Source organism: Ammospiza caudacuta, chromosome 2, assembly GCF_027887145.1.
Source record: "Ammospiza caudacuta isolate bAmmCau1 chromosome 2, bAmmCau1.pri, whole genome shotgun sequence".
NCBI classification, from domain to species: domain Eukaryota; kingdom Metazoa; phylum Chordata; class Aves; order Passeriformes; family Passerellidae; genus Ammospiza; species Ammospiza caudacuta.
The window spans coordinates 1,118,911-1,135,808 of NC_080594.1; the positions used below are offsets into that span (position 1 = coordinate 1,118,911).

At 51.7% G+C, this 16,898-nt stretch overlaps 1 protein-coding gene across 1 annotated transcript in view; it reads right to left on the reverse strand.

Moving 5' to 3' along the window:
• TIAM1 (TIAM Rac1 associated GEF 1) overlaps positions 1-16,898 on the reverse strand; it is a 142,876-nt gene that overhangs the window by 21,862 nt on the left and 104,116 nt on the right. The window contains exons 14-16 of the mRNA XM_058824750.1: positions 13,107-13,193; positions 9,659-9,883; positions 1,405-1,508 (exon numbers count right to left, since the gene is read on the reverse strand). Of these exons, the coding sequence (XP_058680733.1) occupies positions 1,405-1,508; positions 9,659-9,883; positions 13,107-13,193 (416 nt within the window). The remainder of the gene's footprint in view (positions 1-1,404; positions 1,509-9,658; positions 9,884-13,106; positions 13,194-16,898) is intronic.

A 16,898-nucleotide genomic window follows, 5' to 3' on the forward strand; every position in this document is an offset into this window, starting at 1 on the left:
AAGAAATTTACAGCTAAAATTCAAAATCTATCAACAAACACTTCCACTAACTAAAGAGTAAGTTTACAGTTAAAACTCCAAACTATTAACAAGCACTTCCACTGACAGAAGAAGAAATTTACAGTTAAAAATCCCAAGCTGTTAACAAACATCTCCACTTCCTGGAGAAGAAATTTACAGTTAAAAATCCCAAAGTATTAATAAACATCTCCACTTACTAAACAAGAAATTCACAGTTAAAAATCATAAAGTATCAAAAAACAACTCCACTTAATGAAAAAGGAATTTACAGTTAAAATCTCAAGCTATCAACAAACACCTCCACTTACTAAAGAAGAAATTTACAGTTAAAAATCCCAAAGTTTCAAACAAAGACTTCCACTTACAGGAGAAGAAATTTAGTTTAAAATCCTAAACTATCAACAAACATCTCCACTTACTAAACAACAAATTCACAGTTAAAAATCCCGAAGTATCAACAAGATGGGCCCTGACTGAAGAAGAAATTATGTGTACTCACAAGCTGTTCCTCAATAAAAGCTAGAAACAAAGTGTATTCCCCTTCCCTGTGAGCATTTCACGTTTCCCTTGCACTGTGTGGCTATCAAGGACACGAGTCCAGGCTGGGCTGCCACCAGGGCTCAGGAAACAAGGGGCCAAGGTCTTTTCCTTCCTTTCTCTGCAAGGGACCAGCCCAGAGCTCACCACAACACAGCTCGGTTAAACAGGAGAGAAAAAACGAGGGGAAACGCCAACAGCCTGAGATGAATTCTCATTACACCATTAATGTGGAGGAAAACAGCTGTAAGCTCTCAGCATCACCCGTATCGCAAATACCTCACAGCAATCACGATCATCTGCTGGATTGTGCCTCAGAAGCCACCGATCATCATCACCTACTGTCACCACCAACCGCAGAGGAGAATCGATGGCAATTAGCAACCCATTTGCACAAGCTCTTAGCTGTAACTGCAGAGTTTGGCTTCGGTTTGAGGTGGACTGGCTGTGATTAGTTTGCAGCTAGACACCTGCATGTGAGTGATGCTACTGCTGCAAGGAAATACAGTTTAATTTACATGTGTCCTAAGCCTAGCAATCAAGAATTGGAAATCCTAATAATCCATGTGGTTTAGTGGAGCTGCTGTGGGGATGGAGGTGACAAACCAGCCCATTTACAAACTGTGGGGAACATTATCACAGGTACTGGAGATGTGAGCCCACCCTGGAAAAAGGGCACGGGTCTTGCTGAAGAGGCAGCGGGTGATGTGCCACCACCAAAGCTGTGGTTTGCTCCATCCAGGATCATCCAAAACACCTTCACAGATCCCATCTGGGATCATCCACAGACAGCTCCACAGTAAAAGCAGCGTTTTCCCAGCACAGGTGGAAACTGAGCCTCCTCACCTTGCTCATCTTCTCCGCTTCGTCCGATGATTCCAGGTCCTGCACCTCCGCCTCCTCTGGGGCCACCTCGGCTGAGCTGTCGGGGTCACTGCAGAGGGAGTGCCCTGCCAGAGCAACACAGGGGTGAGAACACGGCCAGAGTTCCCCAAAATGCCCAGGAAACCCTGCCGCAGCCGTGGAGCTCCCATGGAACCCAAACACCCAGGGGTGACCTGCGAGGAGGGCGCGCAGCACAGGCGTACAAACAAACAGGTCACAACCAGACATCATTCATTTCCCTGGCAAGCACCGATGCAGAGATAAGGCTAAAATGTCACATGGAAATGCTGACATCCAGCCTGCACTGCCCGGCTGCTGAGCAGCGCCAAGGAGCTTTCCACCCCAGTGCTTTCACATGGGAACTGGGAGCGTGCAGCCCTTGGTGCTGGCCAGCCTGCCCTGGCTCACGCGGCACACGGCGATTCCTGCACTGCTGGCCTGACACACTCACCTGCTGAGGAAACAAACCCAGCTTTAGACCTTTCCAGGAGTCAGGACCCAACATTCAGCGGCTGTTCAGGCAAGCTTTTAGACCCTGTTATTAAAAATAAATCGCACGACTGTGCAAGATTTCCCACTTTGTTATGTCCAGAGGTAATCTGGAAAACCCAGAGTTCAGAAATCTGGAAATAACCTCAGAACATATTCTGCACACTGGGATGGAGCCAAGTTGGGCACTGATGAAATGGAAAGGACATAAAAGGTAGCTCAGAGCTCAGGCCCCTCTTCTGAAAAGAGGGGAAAAAATGTGCCTGGAGGGGTTGTTTGGCAACACAGAATCTATTTGAAGAAGTGTTTTCTCTATAAGAAGTTCAGTTTTCTGAGCCTTGCCCAGATTTTATCAAATCTCACTATCAGCTTTCTGCTCTCCCTATTAACGTGTGAAAAAGAATTTTCCAGGTGTCCATTTAAAAAAGCAGAGAAAATAAGTGCTACGTGCCTTAATTTGTGTGGGCCAGACCGTGTTTTTCCACTGCATTAAATTTCCCTTCTCTCACTGTGTGAAATGCACCTTGCAGCTGTTTCCCAGCCCAAAGCAAGGTAATAATATTTGTTCAGTTTACTTTTAAGCCACGCTTTTCCTTTTCCTGCATTTAACCCATTCCCTGCCCTTTCAGCCAGCAGACAGGAATCTCCCACAGGAGCAGACACGCAGCACGTGTGCCCAGCCTGTTCCTGATGTCTCTGGCCAGCAGGGCCCTGAGCAGGCTCATCTGCTGCTTGTTAAATGCAGCCAGAGCCATAAAGCTGCACGTTCCTGCCCCTGAAAAGCTCCCAGCTCCCGGCCCACTTCTGTCAGCATCATTCCATCACCTGCTTTCTGCCCTGGGCATCCTTATTTAGTTCTGCCAGGAGAGTCAGTGTGCTGCTTTCCTTCCTCTGACCACTGCCATTTGCTGCCTTTGTGGGACACGCAGGAATGACAAGGGGAAACCCAAAAAAGCAGCAGGAAAAGGGGTCAGACCCAGTGAGTGCCCCAGCAGAGAGGGAGGTCACAGGAGCCCCTCACACCTGGGACAGTGTGACCAATGTCCATCAAACAACTCCACTTGTGGCCACAACCAGCACAACAGAAGGAAGTTTTCTACCACTGGAGCAAAGGGGCTGGGGCTTAAAGGTCTGGAAAATGATGGAAAGCTTCAGCACCAGCCCAGCACTTTGCTGGAAATTCCCACGACTGCTGCTTCCAGTTGTCAGGGCTGGTGTAACTCAAGGGATAATGACAATTCCACAATGTGTGGTACCTCTCCTTGCTGCCATATATTTATTTCTTACTATTTACATATTTATTTCAGTGCCATGGGAATAAATATCCTGAGCCAAGCTCTGCCAGCTGCAGCACAAAGCTCCAAGTGTGCACCTTGCTAACACAAAATGCACACCAGGAATCCTGCACCACAGTGCCTAAGCTTCAAAAATATCAATATATAATAAAAATATATATACAAAATATTATAAATATATATCTATAATATCTATAATGTAATAATATATTATATATATTATATATATATATTTATATATTGATATATAATGAATTTATATTTCAATATATAACAGAAATACCAATACCCCAATATCAACTATTTGGGCAGTTTTACAGCAGCTTCCCTAATCCTAATGCTGCCAGGGAATGGCCCTGTTATGACAACAGAGTCATTAAGCCTCTCTGAAGAGGCTCTGTCATTAAATGCACCATTTTTGACAGGAGTTGTTAGGGAATGGTGTCTTGGATTAAATTTGTATTTAAGGTGGCATGTCACCTATAAATCCACAGTAAAACAGAGTATGTCCTCTTTTTCTTCCTTGCAGAAGAATTCTGGTTAGCTCTGAAACACTGAACTATGAAAGGAGCACACACCCTGGGATGCTGGGGATGGGATTCATTTCCATGGGGAAATCGGGAATAAGGGATTAATTTCCATGGGGAAATGGGGAAGGAGGGATTTATTTCCATGGGAAAATCGGGAATAAGGGATTAATTTCCATGGGGAAATGGGGAACACCAGCCTCGCCTCCTGTGAGGAGCAGAGGCCGCCAGAGGGCGAGGCAGCACCGCAGCAATTTGGGGAACTGGGGATGGAAAACGGAATTTTATCCCAAAGCCCTCCGGTGGCTGCTGCAGGAAGTGCCCCGGAATTGTCACATCAAGAGTAACAACTGGGCTACAATGAGTCTGAAATCAGCCCCGTGAAAATAACCCTGAAGAAATCAGGGTCACTGCTGGCCTCGGCTGGTTCTGAAATCCAAATTACTCAGCCCAAGGGGGCCTGTGATGGATGAGGATGGAATAAAATTCAGTGGCTGTTCTCACAGTGCAGCAGCAGCTTGTTTCAGTTTCACAGCACAGATTTACCCTGTGTGTCAATAACTCCAGCCTCTGACTGCTCTCTGAGCCACAAAACAACAAACTCCCCAAAACACCCAACTGCTCCTATCCAGGAGACTCAAACACCATCCCAAACAGGGGGCACATTCTTTATCAGCCTTTATCCATTCTGCATGGTGATTTATGTGCCTCACATTATCCCCCATGCTAAAAGTCTCCAAAACCCAGGGGCAGGCAAAGCCTAAACCTCAGAGACTGCCCCACACTGCAAGAAGGGAGTGAAACAACCAAATCTGGGTATCAATCCCATTCCCCATCCCCTTCCAAGAGCAGAATACCTTCCTGATGGTATCAATCCCATTCCCCATTCCCTTCCAAGAGCAGAATACCTTCCTGATGGTATCAATCCCATTCCCCATCCCCTTCCAAGAGCAGAATACCTTCCTGATGGTATCAATCCCATTCCCATCCCCTTCCAAGAGCAGAATACCTTCCTGATGGTATCAATCCCATTCCCCATTTCCTTCCAAGAGCAGAATACCGTCCTGATGGTGTGGGGAGATCCAAAGCTGTGCTCCAGCTTCCAGCTCTCATTCCCTGCACCCAGGGGAGCAGCACACTCCTCATGGGGAGGGCACACAGACCCCACTGATCCTTTTAGGCAATCAGGAAAACCTGCTCTGGGGTCCAGACACAACCAGAGCTAATCCCCCTCTGCCAAATGTATGCAGGCTGTGTTACAGGAGAGAACCAGAGCCAGGAAAAGCAGAAAGAGATGAAAGGAACAAAACTTGTGGCTCTGCAAAGGCAGTGCAGCTCCATGGGGAAAGCATCCACGGTGTCCAGGACGGCAGCTCTCACATCAATCACAGATACAAACCCAAGGTCACTTCCAGAACCAGCTGCTGAGCAAACACAGCGAGGAAACCACGGCCACAGAGCTGAACTGCACCTCCAGCCCCAAGCTCAGCGTGTGCAGGGCAGCTCCAGGTGATGGAAGAGCTGTGAGAGATGTCAGATTTAACAGGAGCTGTGGCAGACACTGCAGGGAGGTCAAATACAGCCCTGCTTTGCTCCTCTGCACCTCCCATTGAGCAGCAAGGCACCAGGACAGCTTTATAAAAAAAAAAAAAAAAAAAGTATTTTCATAAAAAAAAATTTAAAAAATCATATTTTGAAAATACACAAAATCATTTGCCTCACACAAAAATGAGGTGTGTGTCTCTCTGTGCCCACAGGTGTGTGTGTGCCACTGGCACTGTCACCCTGTGCCCACAGGTGCTGTGTGTGCCACTGGCACTGTCACCCTGCTGGGAGGGGATGCAGTTCCTCAGCCACAGACTCAATCCGTGTCCCAGAAATCAAAAAGCATCCAGCAGAAATCATGGAGCTGCAACCAACAAAGACACAAATAAATAGGTCAGTGGGTATTTCATACTTGACTGCTCTCTACAAGATGCTGCGGAGCCAAGAACAAAAATCCAAGATGAACAAAAATCCAAGATGAACAAAAATCCAAGGTAACACCACAATACCCCAAATACAAGTAGAGACCCCTTTGTAAATGTCACGTAGGTAACGAATCCCTGACAAAGCACAGGGGCAGAAAAAGAAAAGATGCAATAAAACACAGAAGGAAATGGGAGGGGAAAGATCTGCTGCCTCCCAGTCACACACTTGGGTGCAAAGCCTTGATTTCACTGCCACTTTGGGCTAAGCCATCCCAAATTATTTCATGTACCAGGGACACCTGCTCTCCTCCTGCTGGCTGGAAGAAATATTTCCCTCCTTTTTTGGGGGAACAGATCCAGCCCAATATTCCAGGAGGAATGTGAGTGTTGGGAGGGCTCTGTGTGAGCACAGCAATCCCAATTCCCACTCCCTGCTCCCAGGGCACACTGACCCCAGGGAAAGCTGAGCCCCCAGCACTCAGGGTTTCTGTGACAATCACAAAGACAAGAGGCTTGTGAGAAGCTGCTGCTGAGCAGCAAATGGGGGCACCTTGTGGCCAGCTGTGAAAGTGTGCAAGACTACCTCGATTTTCCAGCACAAAAGCCTCACTGGGAAGACTTGCATGAAAACTAAAAGGGGAGAATTTCATGAAAATGTTGAATTGTAGCTGCCTGTGTAGGTTTAGTCCACATCTTACACGAGGTTGACTTCAGCAGCCCCCTCAGGAGGATTTGCCATAAGCTGTGTGGAAGCTTTTCCTGCTCCCTCTTTTGCTATGAATATCACACTCCCCAGAGCCAGACTCAGAACAATTTTGATTACCTAGAAACTCCTTAATTCTTAATCCCACTGATTTTTCCTGTATTTTAAATGATTCCAAAAAATAGAAGCAAGAGGTACAACCAGTGTCCTGTTCTGTTGCCAGATCTAGAGGAGCAGGTAGAAATTCAGGAACCGAACTTGTGGCAAACAATTCCCACTTGCTATAGATTGATCTTCTGGCCAGCTGGGCTCTCTGAGCAGGAATGTCCCTCCCCATGGCACTGGGGTCACCCGCACATGTCAACCCCTAAATTTGGGTGTTTAAAACATCCCTGTGAGTGATTTGTGCATCTCACCAAACACACAGGGCACCTGTGCTCCTGGCTGACCCCAGAGGGGAGAATCACAGAGCCACAGAATCTCCTGAGCTGGAAGGGACCCACACGGATCATACAGTCCCACCCTGGACAGTCACCCCAACAATCCCACCTGAGCATCCCTGGAGCTCTGTGGGGCCATGCCCATGCCCTGGGGAGCCTGGGCAGTGCCCAGCACCCTCCAACACCCAGCACAGCCCTCCCTGTCCCTGTGCCAGGGAGCAGAGGTTGGAGCACTCGGTTCTGTGACTGTCCCAGCTTGTGGGGTGCCTGTGCTGATGCCACCTTACCTCCTTAGATTCCCATCATCTCCACCATTTACTTCATGAAATTCCATTACGTCACAGAATTTGAGTCATTCCTTTCTTATTTCTTTTGTGTGATGATGCAACTGTAGTTGATTGTTGAAGTTCTGATTTTCTCAAGCAGCCATGAGAACCACATTCCTTGTTTAAAAGCAATTTTTTTTCCTAAGCTGTGTTTGGAACGAGCTATCACTTCACATGCTGCCTTTAGAAGGTTAATCACGAGTCACAGCTTATGCCTTACACCCAACACCTGTCCTCAGACTCAGCTACAATCCCTGAACATCCACTCAGCTCCTGAATTGTGATAATTTCCAAGTATGAGGCTAAAGCATCTGCTTGCTATTGCAACCCTATTTATAGCTTGGACAAAAATGTTCCTTTCCTGTTTCCCTAACGATAGACTGACAACTGCCCTTACTCAGATCATGAATATATATGTTATCATTTACCATAGCAAAACTGCATTTTGATGTTTAAATTGTAAATAAGACTCCCCAGAAAAGCTGAGAAGAACACTTCTCACTTACTTTGTGTTCCAGTGGGCACAGATTGTCACCAGCTGGTATCAGTGAATGACTTGGTACATGAAAACTGACTAAGTGCAGGACTTCAGTCACAGAGCCAAAGACACTGAACCTGGGCGATTTCTCTGGTAAGGAGAAAGCCACACAGCCTGCCCAAGAGCTGGGAGCCTGATCACTTTTACACACTGCTGTCACTGCCGTATTTTCTGCAAAATCCCCTTGCCCAGGATTCTTCTCCTGGGAAGCTTAGAAGCCTCAGAGAAAAAGGAAAACAATTTATCTGATTTTTTTCTCCTGTGTTTTGCTGCCTTGGAATGTGGTTTGGACATTGTTTACCAACAGATGATTGTTTCATTGCTTTCTGCTGTGAATTCTTTTGACTTATTGGCCAATAAGTGGCCAAGATGTGTTGGACTCTGGAGAGAGAGTCACGAGTTTTCATTAGTACCTTTCATTTCATTAGTATCTTTCTAGCCTTCTGTCTGTATCCTTTCTCGATCCCTTAGTATAGTTCAGTATCATTTAGTATAGAATTCCTTAATGTAACATAGATCATAAAACAATAAATTAGCCTTCTGAGAACATGGAGTTGGATTCATCATTCCTTCCTCCCTTCATTGGCGGACTCAGAAAATACAACACCCTGCAGGCAAGCCCAGCCTGATGCTGACATTTTACAGATCTTTGCCAGGATAAAGGGCACCCCTGTGAGCCCAGGACCTCGTGCCCAGCTCAGGCTGTAGCTGCCCTCTGTCCCAGCAGGGCACGAGCCCCCAGAGCGGTGTGTGCTGCCCTCCCTCTGTCCCAGCAGGGCACGAGCCCCCAGAGCGGTGTGTGCTGCCCTCTGTCCCAGCAGGGCACGAGCCCCCAGAGCGGTGTGTGTGCTGCCCTCTGTCCCAGCAGGGCACGAGCCCCCAGAGCGGTGTGTGCTGCCCTCTGTCCCAGCAGGGCACGAGCCCCCAGAGCGGTGTGTGCGCTGCCCTCCCTCTCTCCCCACAGGGCACGAGCCCCCAGAGTGGTTTGTGCTGCCCTCTCTCCCCACAGGGCACGAGCCCCCAGAGTGGTTTGTGCTCTGCCTTCCCTCTGTCCCCACAGGGCACGAGTCCCCAGAGCGGTGTGTGCTGCCCTCCCTCTGTCCCAGCAGGGCACGAGCCCCCAGAGCGGTGTGTGCTGCCCTCTGTCCCAGCAGGGCACGAGCCCCCAGAGCGGTGTGTGCTGCCCTCCCTCTCTCCCCACAGGGCACGAGCCCCCAGAGCGGTGTGTGCTGCCCTCCCTCTGTCCCAGCAGGGCACGAGCCCCCAGAGCGGTGTGTGTGCTGCCCTCTGTCCCAGCAGGGCACGAGCCCCCAGAGCGGTGTGTGTGCTGCCCTCTGTCCCAGCAGGGCACGAGCCCCCAGAGCGGTGTGTGCTGCCCTCCCTCTGTCCCAGCAGGGCACGAGCCCCCAGAGCGGTGTGTGCGCTGCCCTCCCTCTCTCCCCACAGGGCACGAGCCCCCAGAGTGGTTTGTGCTGCCCTCTCTCCCCACAGGGCACGAGCCCCCAGAGTGGTTTGTGCTCTGCCTTCCCTCTGTCCCCACAGGGCACGAGTCCCCAGAGCGGTGTGTGTGCTGCCCTCCCTCTGTCCCCACAGGGCACGAGCCCCCAGAGCGGTGTGTGCTGCCCTCCCTCTGTCCCCACAGGGCACGAGCCCCCAGAGCGGTGTGTGCTGCCCTCCCTCTGTCCCAGCAGGGCACGAGCCCCCAGAGCGGTGTGTGCTGCCCTCCCTCTCTCCCCACAGGGCACGAGTCCCCAGAGCGGTGTGTGCTGCCCTCTGTCCCAGCAGGGCACGAGCCCCCAGAGCGGTGTGTGCGCTGCCCTCCCTCTGTCCCAGCAGGGCACGAGCCCCCAGAGCGGTGTGTGCGCTGCCCTCCCTCTGTCCCAGCAGGGCACGAGCCCCCAGAGCGGTGTGTGCGCTGCCCCCGTACCTTGGGTGCCCGCAGCGAAGGGCAGGGCGCTGTCCCCGGGCTCGGGGGGGTTCTCTGGGCGCCGTGGGGGCGGCTGTGCCAGCCTCTGGGGCTCCTCTGGCTCGGGGTGGGTGCGCACGGTGAGGCACAGCGCGGGCTGCGCCAGCGCCTCCTTCAGCAGCGCCGAGTCCAGCTCCTCTGCAGCTCTCTGGTTGAGCTCCAGCACCTCGTCCCCAGCCTTCAGCCCTGTGACACGGAGGGACGGGTCAGACTCGCACAGCACAGAGCTCTCGTGGAGTTTGTGGCTAGACACGATCATTAATGCCTGCAATGGCACTGAGGTGTGATGGACCTGGTGAGGTCTGCTGCCTGGGGGCTCCTCCAGTGGCAACCTAAGAGCAGAGTGCCCAGGGAGCCCCTTGTCCCAGACTGGAAGGCAAGATGTATTCTATTTGCCTTTTTTTACCACATCTGCTGATAACAGCCATTGAATGTCACTGCATGGCTGATAAGAACTACAGCATCCCATTGGGAGATGTGAGCCCAGAGGGAGGAGCCAAGCATTCCTACCTGGATATAATCTGGAGATTCTGGAACACCAGCACAGCTTCTCCACTGGATTGCCCAGAGGAACAGCAGCTGCCTCTCCCACTGGATCTTCAGAGGAAGAATACACCTTTCTACAGGATCCCTGCTCCAGCAGAACCAGCCCTGACACTGCAGGAGGGCTGAGCCACAATTCCAATGGGACTGCTGCCAACACCCTGACCCACAGGGTGTCAGGTTGGGTTCTGAGTCTGTCAGTGTTGTTCTAGTGTACTGCATTGTTTATCTTTTTATTTTCTTCCCTACTACAGAACTGTTATTCCTGCTCCCGTATTTTTTGCCTGAGAGCCCCTTAATTTAAAATTTATAGCCATTTGGAGGGAGGGGGTTTACATTTTCCATTTCAGGGGGGGCTCCTGCCTTCCTTAACAGACTCCTGTCTTTCCAAACCAAGACATCCCTCACAATTTGCCAGCAGCAATTGATGCCTTTTTCCTCATGGCACAGCCACTGTGCCCTACAGTGACCCTTCCTGAATGTCATGTCAGCACAGGGCTGCCCAGCAGGCAGATCTGAGCCCTGCCCAGCCAGTCCTGGCTCCTCTGCCAGCCTGCTCCCAGCAGTTATTTATAGCAGCAGCACCTCAGGGAGAAGGGGATGTGCAGGAAGCAGCTGATTCCCCTGACAGGGATGCTGAGGGCAGCATGCAGCCTTGCCAGGTGACATGGCCATCCCGACCTTCTCTGAGGTGACACAGCAGTCCTGACCTTCCCTGAGGTGACACAGTGACACAGCCATCCTGACCTTCCCCAGGTGACACAGCAGTCCTGACCTTCCCTGAGGTGACACAGTGACACGGCTATCCTGACCTTCCCCGAGGTGACACAGCAGTCCTGACCTTCCCTGAGGTGACACAGTGACACAGCCATCCTGACCTTCCCCAGGTGACACAGCAGTCCTGACCTTTCCTGAGGTGACACAGTGACACAGCCATCCTGACCTTCCCCGAGGTGACACGGCACTCCTGACCTTCCCCAGGTGACACAGCCATCCTGACCTTCCCCAGGTGACACAGCCATCCTGACCTTCCCCATGGCCAGCTGGGCACTCCCTGAGCAGCAACAGCGAGTGCAGAGGGGTTTAATCCCAAATTAATCCCAAACAACCCCTGGGGCAGGCAGGCAGCAGCACTGCCAGAGCCCCGGCTGCTGGACCGGCCCCATCTCCACCCTGCCTTTACAGGGATGAGAGCTGGAATTTCCAGCACAGGGGTGAGCATCCCTGCCATGTGCTGGCACCCTGAAAGCCTGGATGGACCTGAAAGCCTGGATGAACCCTCCAGGAGTACTGACCCACACTGCAGGAGGGAGCTCCCTTAGGAAAATGGAGATCTCCCTAAATGCATGTAATTGTGCACAGAAACTCCAGTGTGGTGTGCAGTTTCAGAGAGAATCACATGCGCTGGATAGAGTAGCTACAAAGTAAATGGGCTGTAAAATCATAGCTGAAAGAGGGACAAAACAAGGCAAGTCAAGCATTTCACATTATTTAATTTATTCTACTTAGTGATTCTGTGGCATTATAGCAGCACACTAATAGGCCTGCAACCATAAACATTGGATCTGGGGCTCCATTTACTCTTTGCAGCCTTTGTTTTGGATCCTTTGGGATAAAGCCTCACATCTATCTCAGTGCAAGCAAGGAGCTCCCATTCCAATAAGGAATGCCTGCCTTGCTAGGGTACTCCAACAGAAAAAAACAAAAGGATAAACCACAAAAACTACCAGGAGAAAATAAAAATCTGTTAATTGGAGGAAAGACTGAAAATGGAATGCACTATCTCATCTGAGGGAGGGCAGTCAGATGCAGGCAATGCATGTAAATAACGGGAGGCACAGAGGGCTGCCTGCCTTCCTGCTGCTACCCCAGGGAATGCTGCCCAGTACCCTGCTGACTGCTGTCCATACAGAGGTGCCTTTCCAGGTCAGCTGTGGGCAGCCACACATCCCTGAGCTGCTCCAGTGCCTGTGCGTGCACTGCAGCCCCGCAGGAGGCACTCTGTGCTCACACATCCAGCAGGCACCAAAACCACCAAAAGCAAACCAGGGGAGCATGATGAAGCCCCCACCACCCTCTCCTGACCCTCACTTTGTCCACACAGGAGCCCACAGGTGTCACCTGCCTGTGGCACTGAGCCCCCCCGTCCCTGCCCAGGGCTTTGGCAGGATATCCCTCCGTTAACCAGCAAGGCTGCAGGGCTGAGGGACAGGACACAGCGAGAGCCTTTTCATGTTTAACACACACCTGGGTGGGTTTCTGGGTGCACCTCCAGGCTGTCCCCACTCCCTGACCACTGCTCCCGCCTCCCCTGTGCCCCTCTGGCCACTCATGCCCAGCCCAGGTCACACAGCTGCCAGGGCATTCTCCATCAGCTGGGCTGGCCCAGCACAGTGCCAGGCTCAGCACCAGCCCAAGGGGGCAGCAGCCTGGGCACAGCAGCCTTTGGAACAGCTCTTGGCAAGGGCCAGAGCTGAATGAGCTCTGCAAGGCCACGTAACCCTGACCAAGAGAGCTCTGAGGGTGTTTCTGAGGGCGCTGCACACACCAGTGGTGATGAAGAGATGAGGATATTGTCACCCCTCATGTTCTAGTCCAGAATGTGGGTGGGTTCCAGCTGCGCAGCAGGGAGTCAGTGCATGGGAAATGCAGCGGCCTCAGCTTGGAGAAGCTGCACTAAAGCAGACCCAGCCGTGCCTTGGGAGCACACGGCAGCCTGGCCATCCCTGCTGCCCTCCGCCCCAGGTGCTGCCACGCTCCCTGCAAAGGCTGGGAGCACAACCAGAGGCAGCAATCCCACCACAGGAAGCACAGAGACCCTTCCCCTGTGTTTGTCTGAGCTGGGAGGGCTCTGGGGGTGTTTTACCTTTCTTGAAAGCCAGGCCCGTGTCCTTGACACCGTTCACGTAGAGGCGGCGAATCCCCTCCTCTTCCACCGAGGACAGAGAGAAACCTGGGCAGAGAGACACCAGCAGCGCTGAGAGGAGCCCAGCCCCTTCCAGCGAGTCCCAGCAGCCCCTGCCCTGCAGCCAAGGCTGGGCTGTCCCAGGCAGGAATCCCTCCCCTCACAATGGCAAAGCTAGCAGGGACAGTGGCCCTAACAAAAACCGGAGCTGAATTTCTGAGTGCATACACCACTTATCTGCAGACATATCTGAGGACACCACAGCTGCAAAGCCTTGGAACAGACCCCCAGTTCCCTTGCCATCAAAGGCCACTCCAGGAGGCTTTGCTGTTTGCAGACCAAAGCTGCACAGAGCCCTGGTTTGGGACAAAGTCAGGAATCTGAGAGGCACGGCTGATGTGCCACCCCAAACTGAGGCAGGGCACGACACCTCCTGCTAGAACACAGTGCTATCTCTGCTTTTGGAGATTAATGTAGGAATGTCCCTTTCCCTTTGCTAGAACACAGTGCTATCTCTGCTTTTGGAGATTCATGTAGGAATGTCCCTTTCCCTTTGCTAGAACACAGTGCTGACCCCTGCATTTTGAGATTCATGTAGAAATGCCCCTTTCCCTTTGCCCCTGCTGCTGGCACAGCCTGTCCTGTGCCAGGTCTCAGCCTGGCACACATTTCATGCTCACAGAGACCTGCAGAGCAGCCCTGCAGTGGAAGTGCTGACACAGCCTCATTCTAACAGTGCAAATGGCACTGAGAGCTCTGGGCTGGGGGCTTTTCCTGCCATTTGTGGGTGACACAGTGAGATAACAACTGTAAAGGAAATACACCCACCAAGTGAAATGCAGGGTGTTTATTTACTGTGGAGAGTTATCTAAAGCAGAACATTTGCCTTTCTGAAACTTCATTACTCCCTAAATGAGTGCAGGCAACCATTTGCTCTCTCTTTTCCTAGAGACTAGAAAAACATTTACAAACCTCTGGGGGGAGCAGTTTGTTTTGACATGGAATCAGCCACCAGCCAGGCAGTGCAGATGTGCTGGGAGCCCATCCTGACTACAGGACTCCTTTCAAGCTGATCCTTATGGCTCAGAGTTATTTTTTCATCCAGGATTTAAAAATAAAATACAATTTCAAAAGAAGAAGAAGGAAAGAGGGGGAAGAACATGGCAGCTCAGAAGTGAGAAGCATATGGCCTTTCCTGACTTACTGAGCTACTTGGAACCTGCCTGCAAGCTCCTGGGGCTGAATCAAGTGAAATTTGTGAAGCTCACTCAACACCAGCCTTGGCACAGAGAAGAACCTCCACTAAAAGAGCAGCTGTAAGACAGAGTAGTTATTGGCTGTCACCACCACAAAGCCTACCTGGAAAGCCCTGGAAGAACAGCAGAGTGTGCCCAAGGCTGCAGTTGGAGTCAGCACAAAGCATTGGTTCCTAAGGGCACTTTTAAACTGAAATGCTGTTTTACTCCACACATTAAAACCGGGCTGAGGGGCAGCTCAGGCTCCCACCGGGAGGAGATCAGAGTGTCCAAGCAGCCCCAGCTCCATCTCTCTTACAAGGAAAGGCTGAGAGAACTGGGACTGTTCAGCCTGGAGAAGGGAAGCTTTGGGAATGCAGATTCCCTGAATGGCGCCCACAGGAAGGATGGAGAGAGGCTCTTTACAAGGGGCTGGAGTGACAGGATGAGGAGGAATGCCTTCAAACTGAAAGAGAGCAGGTTTAGATGGGATTTTGGGAAGGAATTGTTCCCTGTGAGGGTGGGCAGGGTGCCCAGAGCAGCTGTGGCTGCCTCTGCATCCCTGGCAGTGCCCAAGGCCAGGCTGGACAGGGCTTGGAGCAGCCTGGGACAGTGGAAGGTGTCCCTGCCATGGCAGAGATGAGCTTTAAGGCCCCTTCCAACCCACAGAATTCTGGGATTCTGTGATTCCTCCATGAGAAGACCTCTGCCTCCTTCAATCCATCAGCCTGAATGCACACATGGTTACTCCTGAATTCATCCTTCAGCCATAGCCATAAATCCTGCAGTTACTCCTGGCAGAAAGGGCATAAGGAGCAATTACACAGGTTGTCATCAGCTGTAAGAGATGAGAGATGGGCAGCTGGCACCAGCCTGGCAGTGGCAATCTCACACTCACAGTTAACCCTGCACAGACAGAATGTGACCCTGCCCTGCTGTGACAGTGGCTGCAGTGCCCTGCACTCAGAGACAAACACCTCACCAGTGGCTGTGCAGGCTGCACACAGAGGGGCACAGCAGGGATGTGCTGCTCCATCCCCTGTGCCTTCCACAGGGGCTCCACACACGAGAGGAAGGGCAGGAGTGGGTGGAAGGCACAGTGATTGCATAAGCTGGCACTGCTGCCAGGAACATTAAAAACATCACCATCAAACAGGTGGCATGGGAAGAGATGGCTGCTGACCCTGGCTGAGCCTGCTCTCTGCACTGCAAACTCCTGACGGCAGGAGAACAAAAATCTCTGAGTGCACGTGGCCTTGAGCAAACCCACCTTCAGATAATCCCCTCAGCCCCCTGCCATAACCAGCTGCTGGTGAACGTGCCAGCATTCCATCAGCTGGAATCCAGGCATTCTCACTGATGTCTGATTTCTTTGCCTTACTGGCAAAGAGAAAAGAGTGCCAGCCAAAGAGGGGAGAACATCCGTGCTCAGGCATCAGCAAAGCATCCCGTGGGAGATCCAGCACTGCCAGACCCTCCAGGAGTGCCTCTCACTGCCACAGGGAGCAGAAGCAGCACAGAGTGTTCCCAGGTGAGCTCTCCCTGACATGTGGTGGCAGAATGAGGTGATCTTTAAGGCCCTGTCCAGCCCAGACTGCTCCAGGACTGTGATTTCAGCACAGACACACAGGGAGACATACACAGACCACAGAAATCCTTCTGCCAATTAGATGCAAACCACATTTGGCTATTTTCCCTCAAGGAGAGAAAAGGCAGCTTTTTTGGGGTGCTTTGAGCATTCCCTGCTGCAGGGTCAGAGCACTGCACAGCTCCATCCTACACCTCACACAGCTGATCTCATCTCACAGTGCATCTCACTGTTTTCCCCATTTATCACTTAGGAAAAAAGAAGAAGAAATAAACAGGAAATGCTATGAGAGCCCCAACTCTTCATAAATGTGACCCCTGAACCATCACTGGGCTGGTGAAGATTCCTTTCTTAGGCCTGCAATATCCAAGCCCCAGGCAGTCCCACTGCTTTGCAGCACAGCTCAATACTCCAATGGCCTGCAGCTGTATAATAAGCAGTTGGGGATTCAGAATAATTCCAGTCATTAAAGCAGAATATTTAGATAAACAGCAAAAAGATGCAGATTGGCATCCTGTGGGGGAGCTTGCACAGGTAACTCTAAAATACACCGCAGAATTGCAACTGCCAGGCCAAAGGGCACACTCACCAGGCTGGGGGCTGTAACCTGAAATTCCCCAGAGCTGACAGGTGTGAGCTGCACAGGGATGGGAGATGCTGCTGAAATCACACAGGGAGACCTTTCACACAGCTCTGCCTGCCTCAGGCGTCCCTGGGACATCCTCGAGGGCTGGAGCATCCAGGGACACCCTGGAGCCAGGCATGCCCAGCCTCAGCAAGGATGGGGCAGGCAGGAAGCCACCCTGGGTGCCCCTGGCAGGTGAGGAGGAGCCCCACAGCCCCTCTGGAGCCGCCTGGCCACAGCACTGAGATGCCTCGCGCCCCCCAAGGAGGAAGGAGTGAGTGAGGAGTGGGATGAGCAGGACGGAG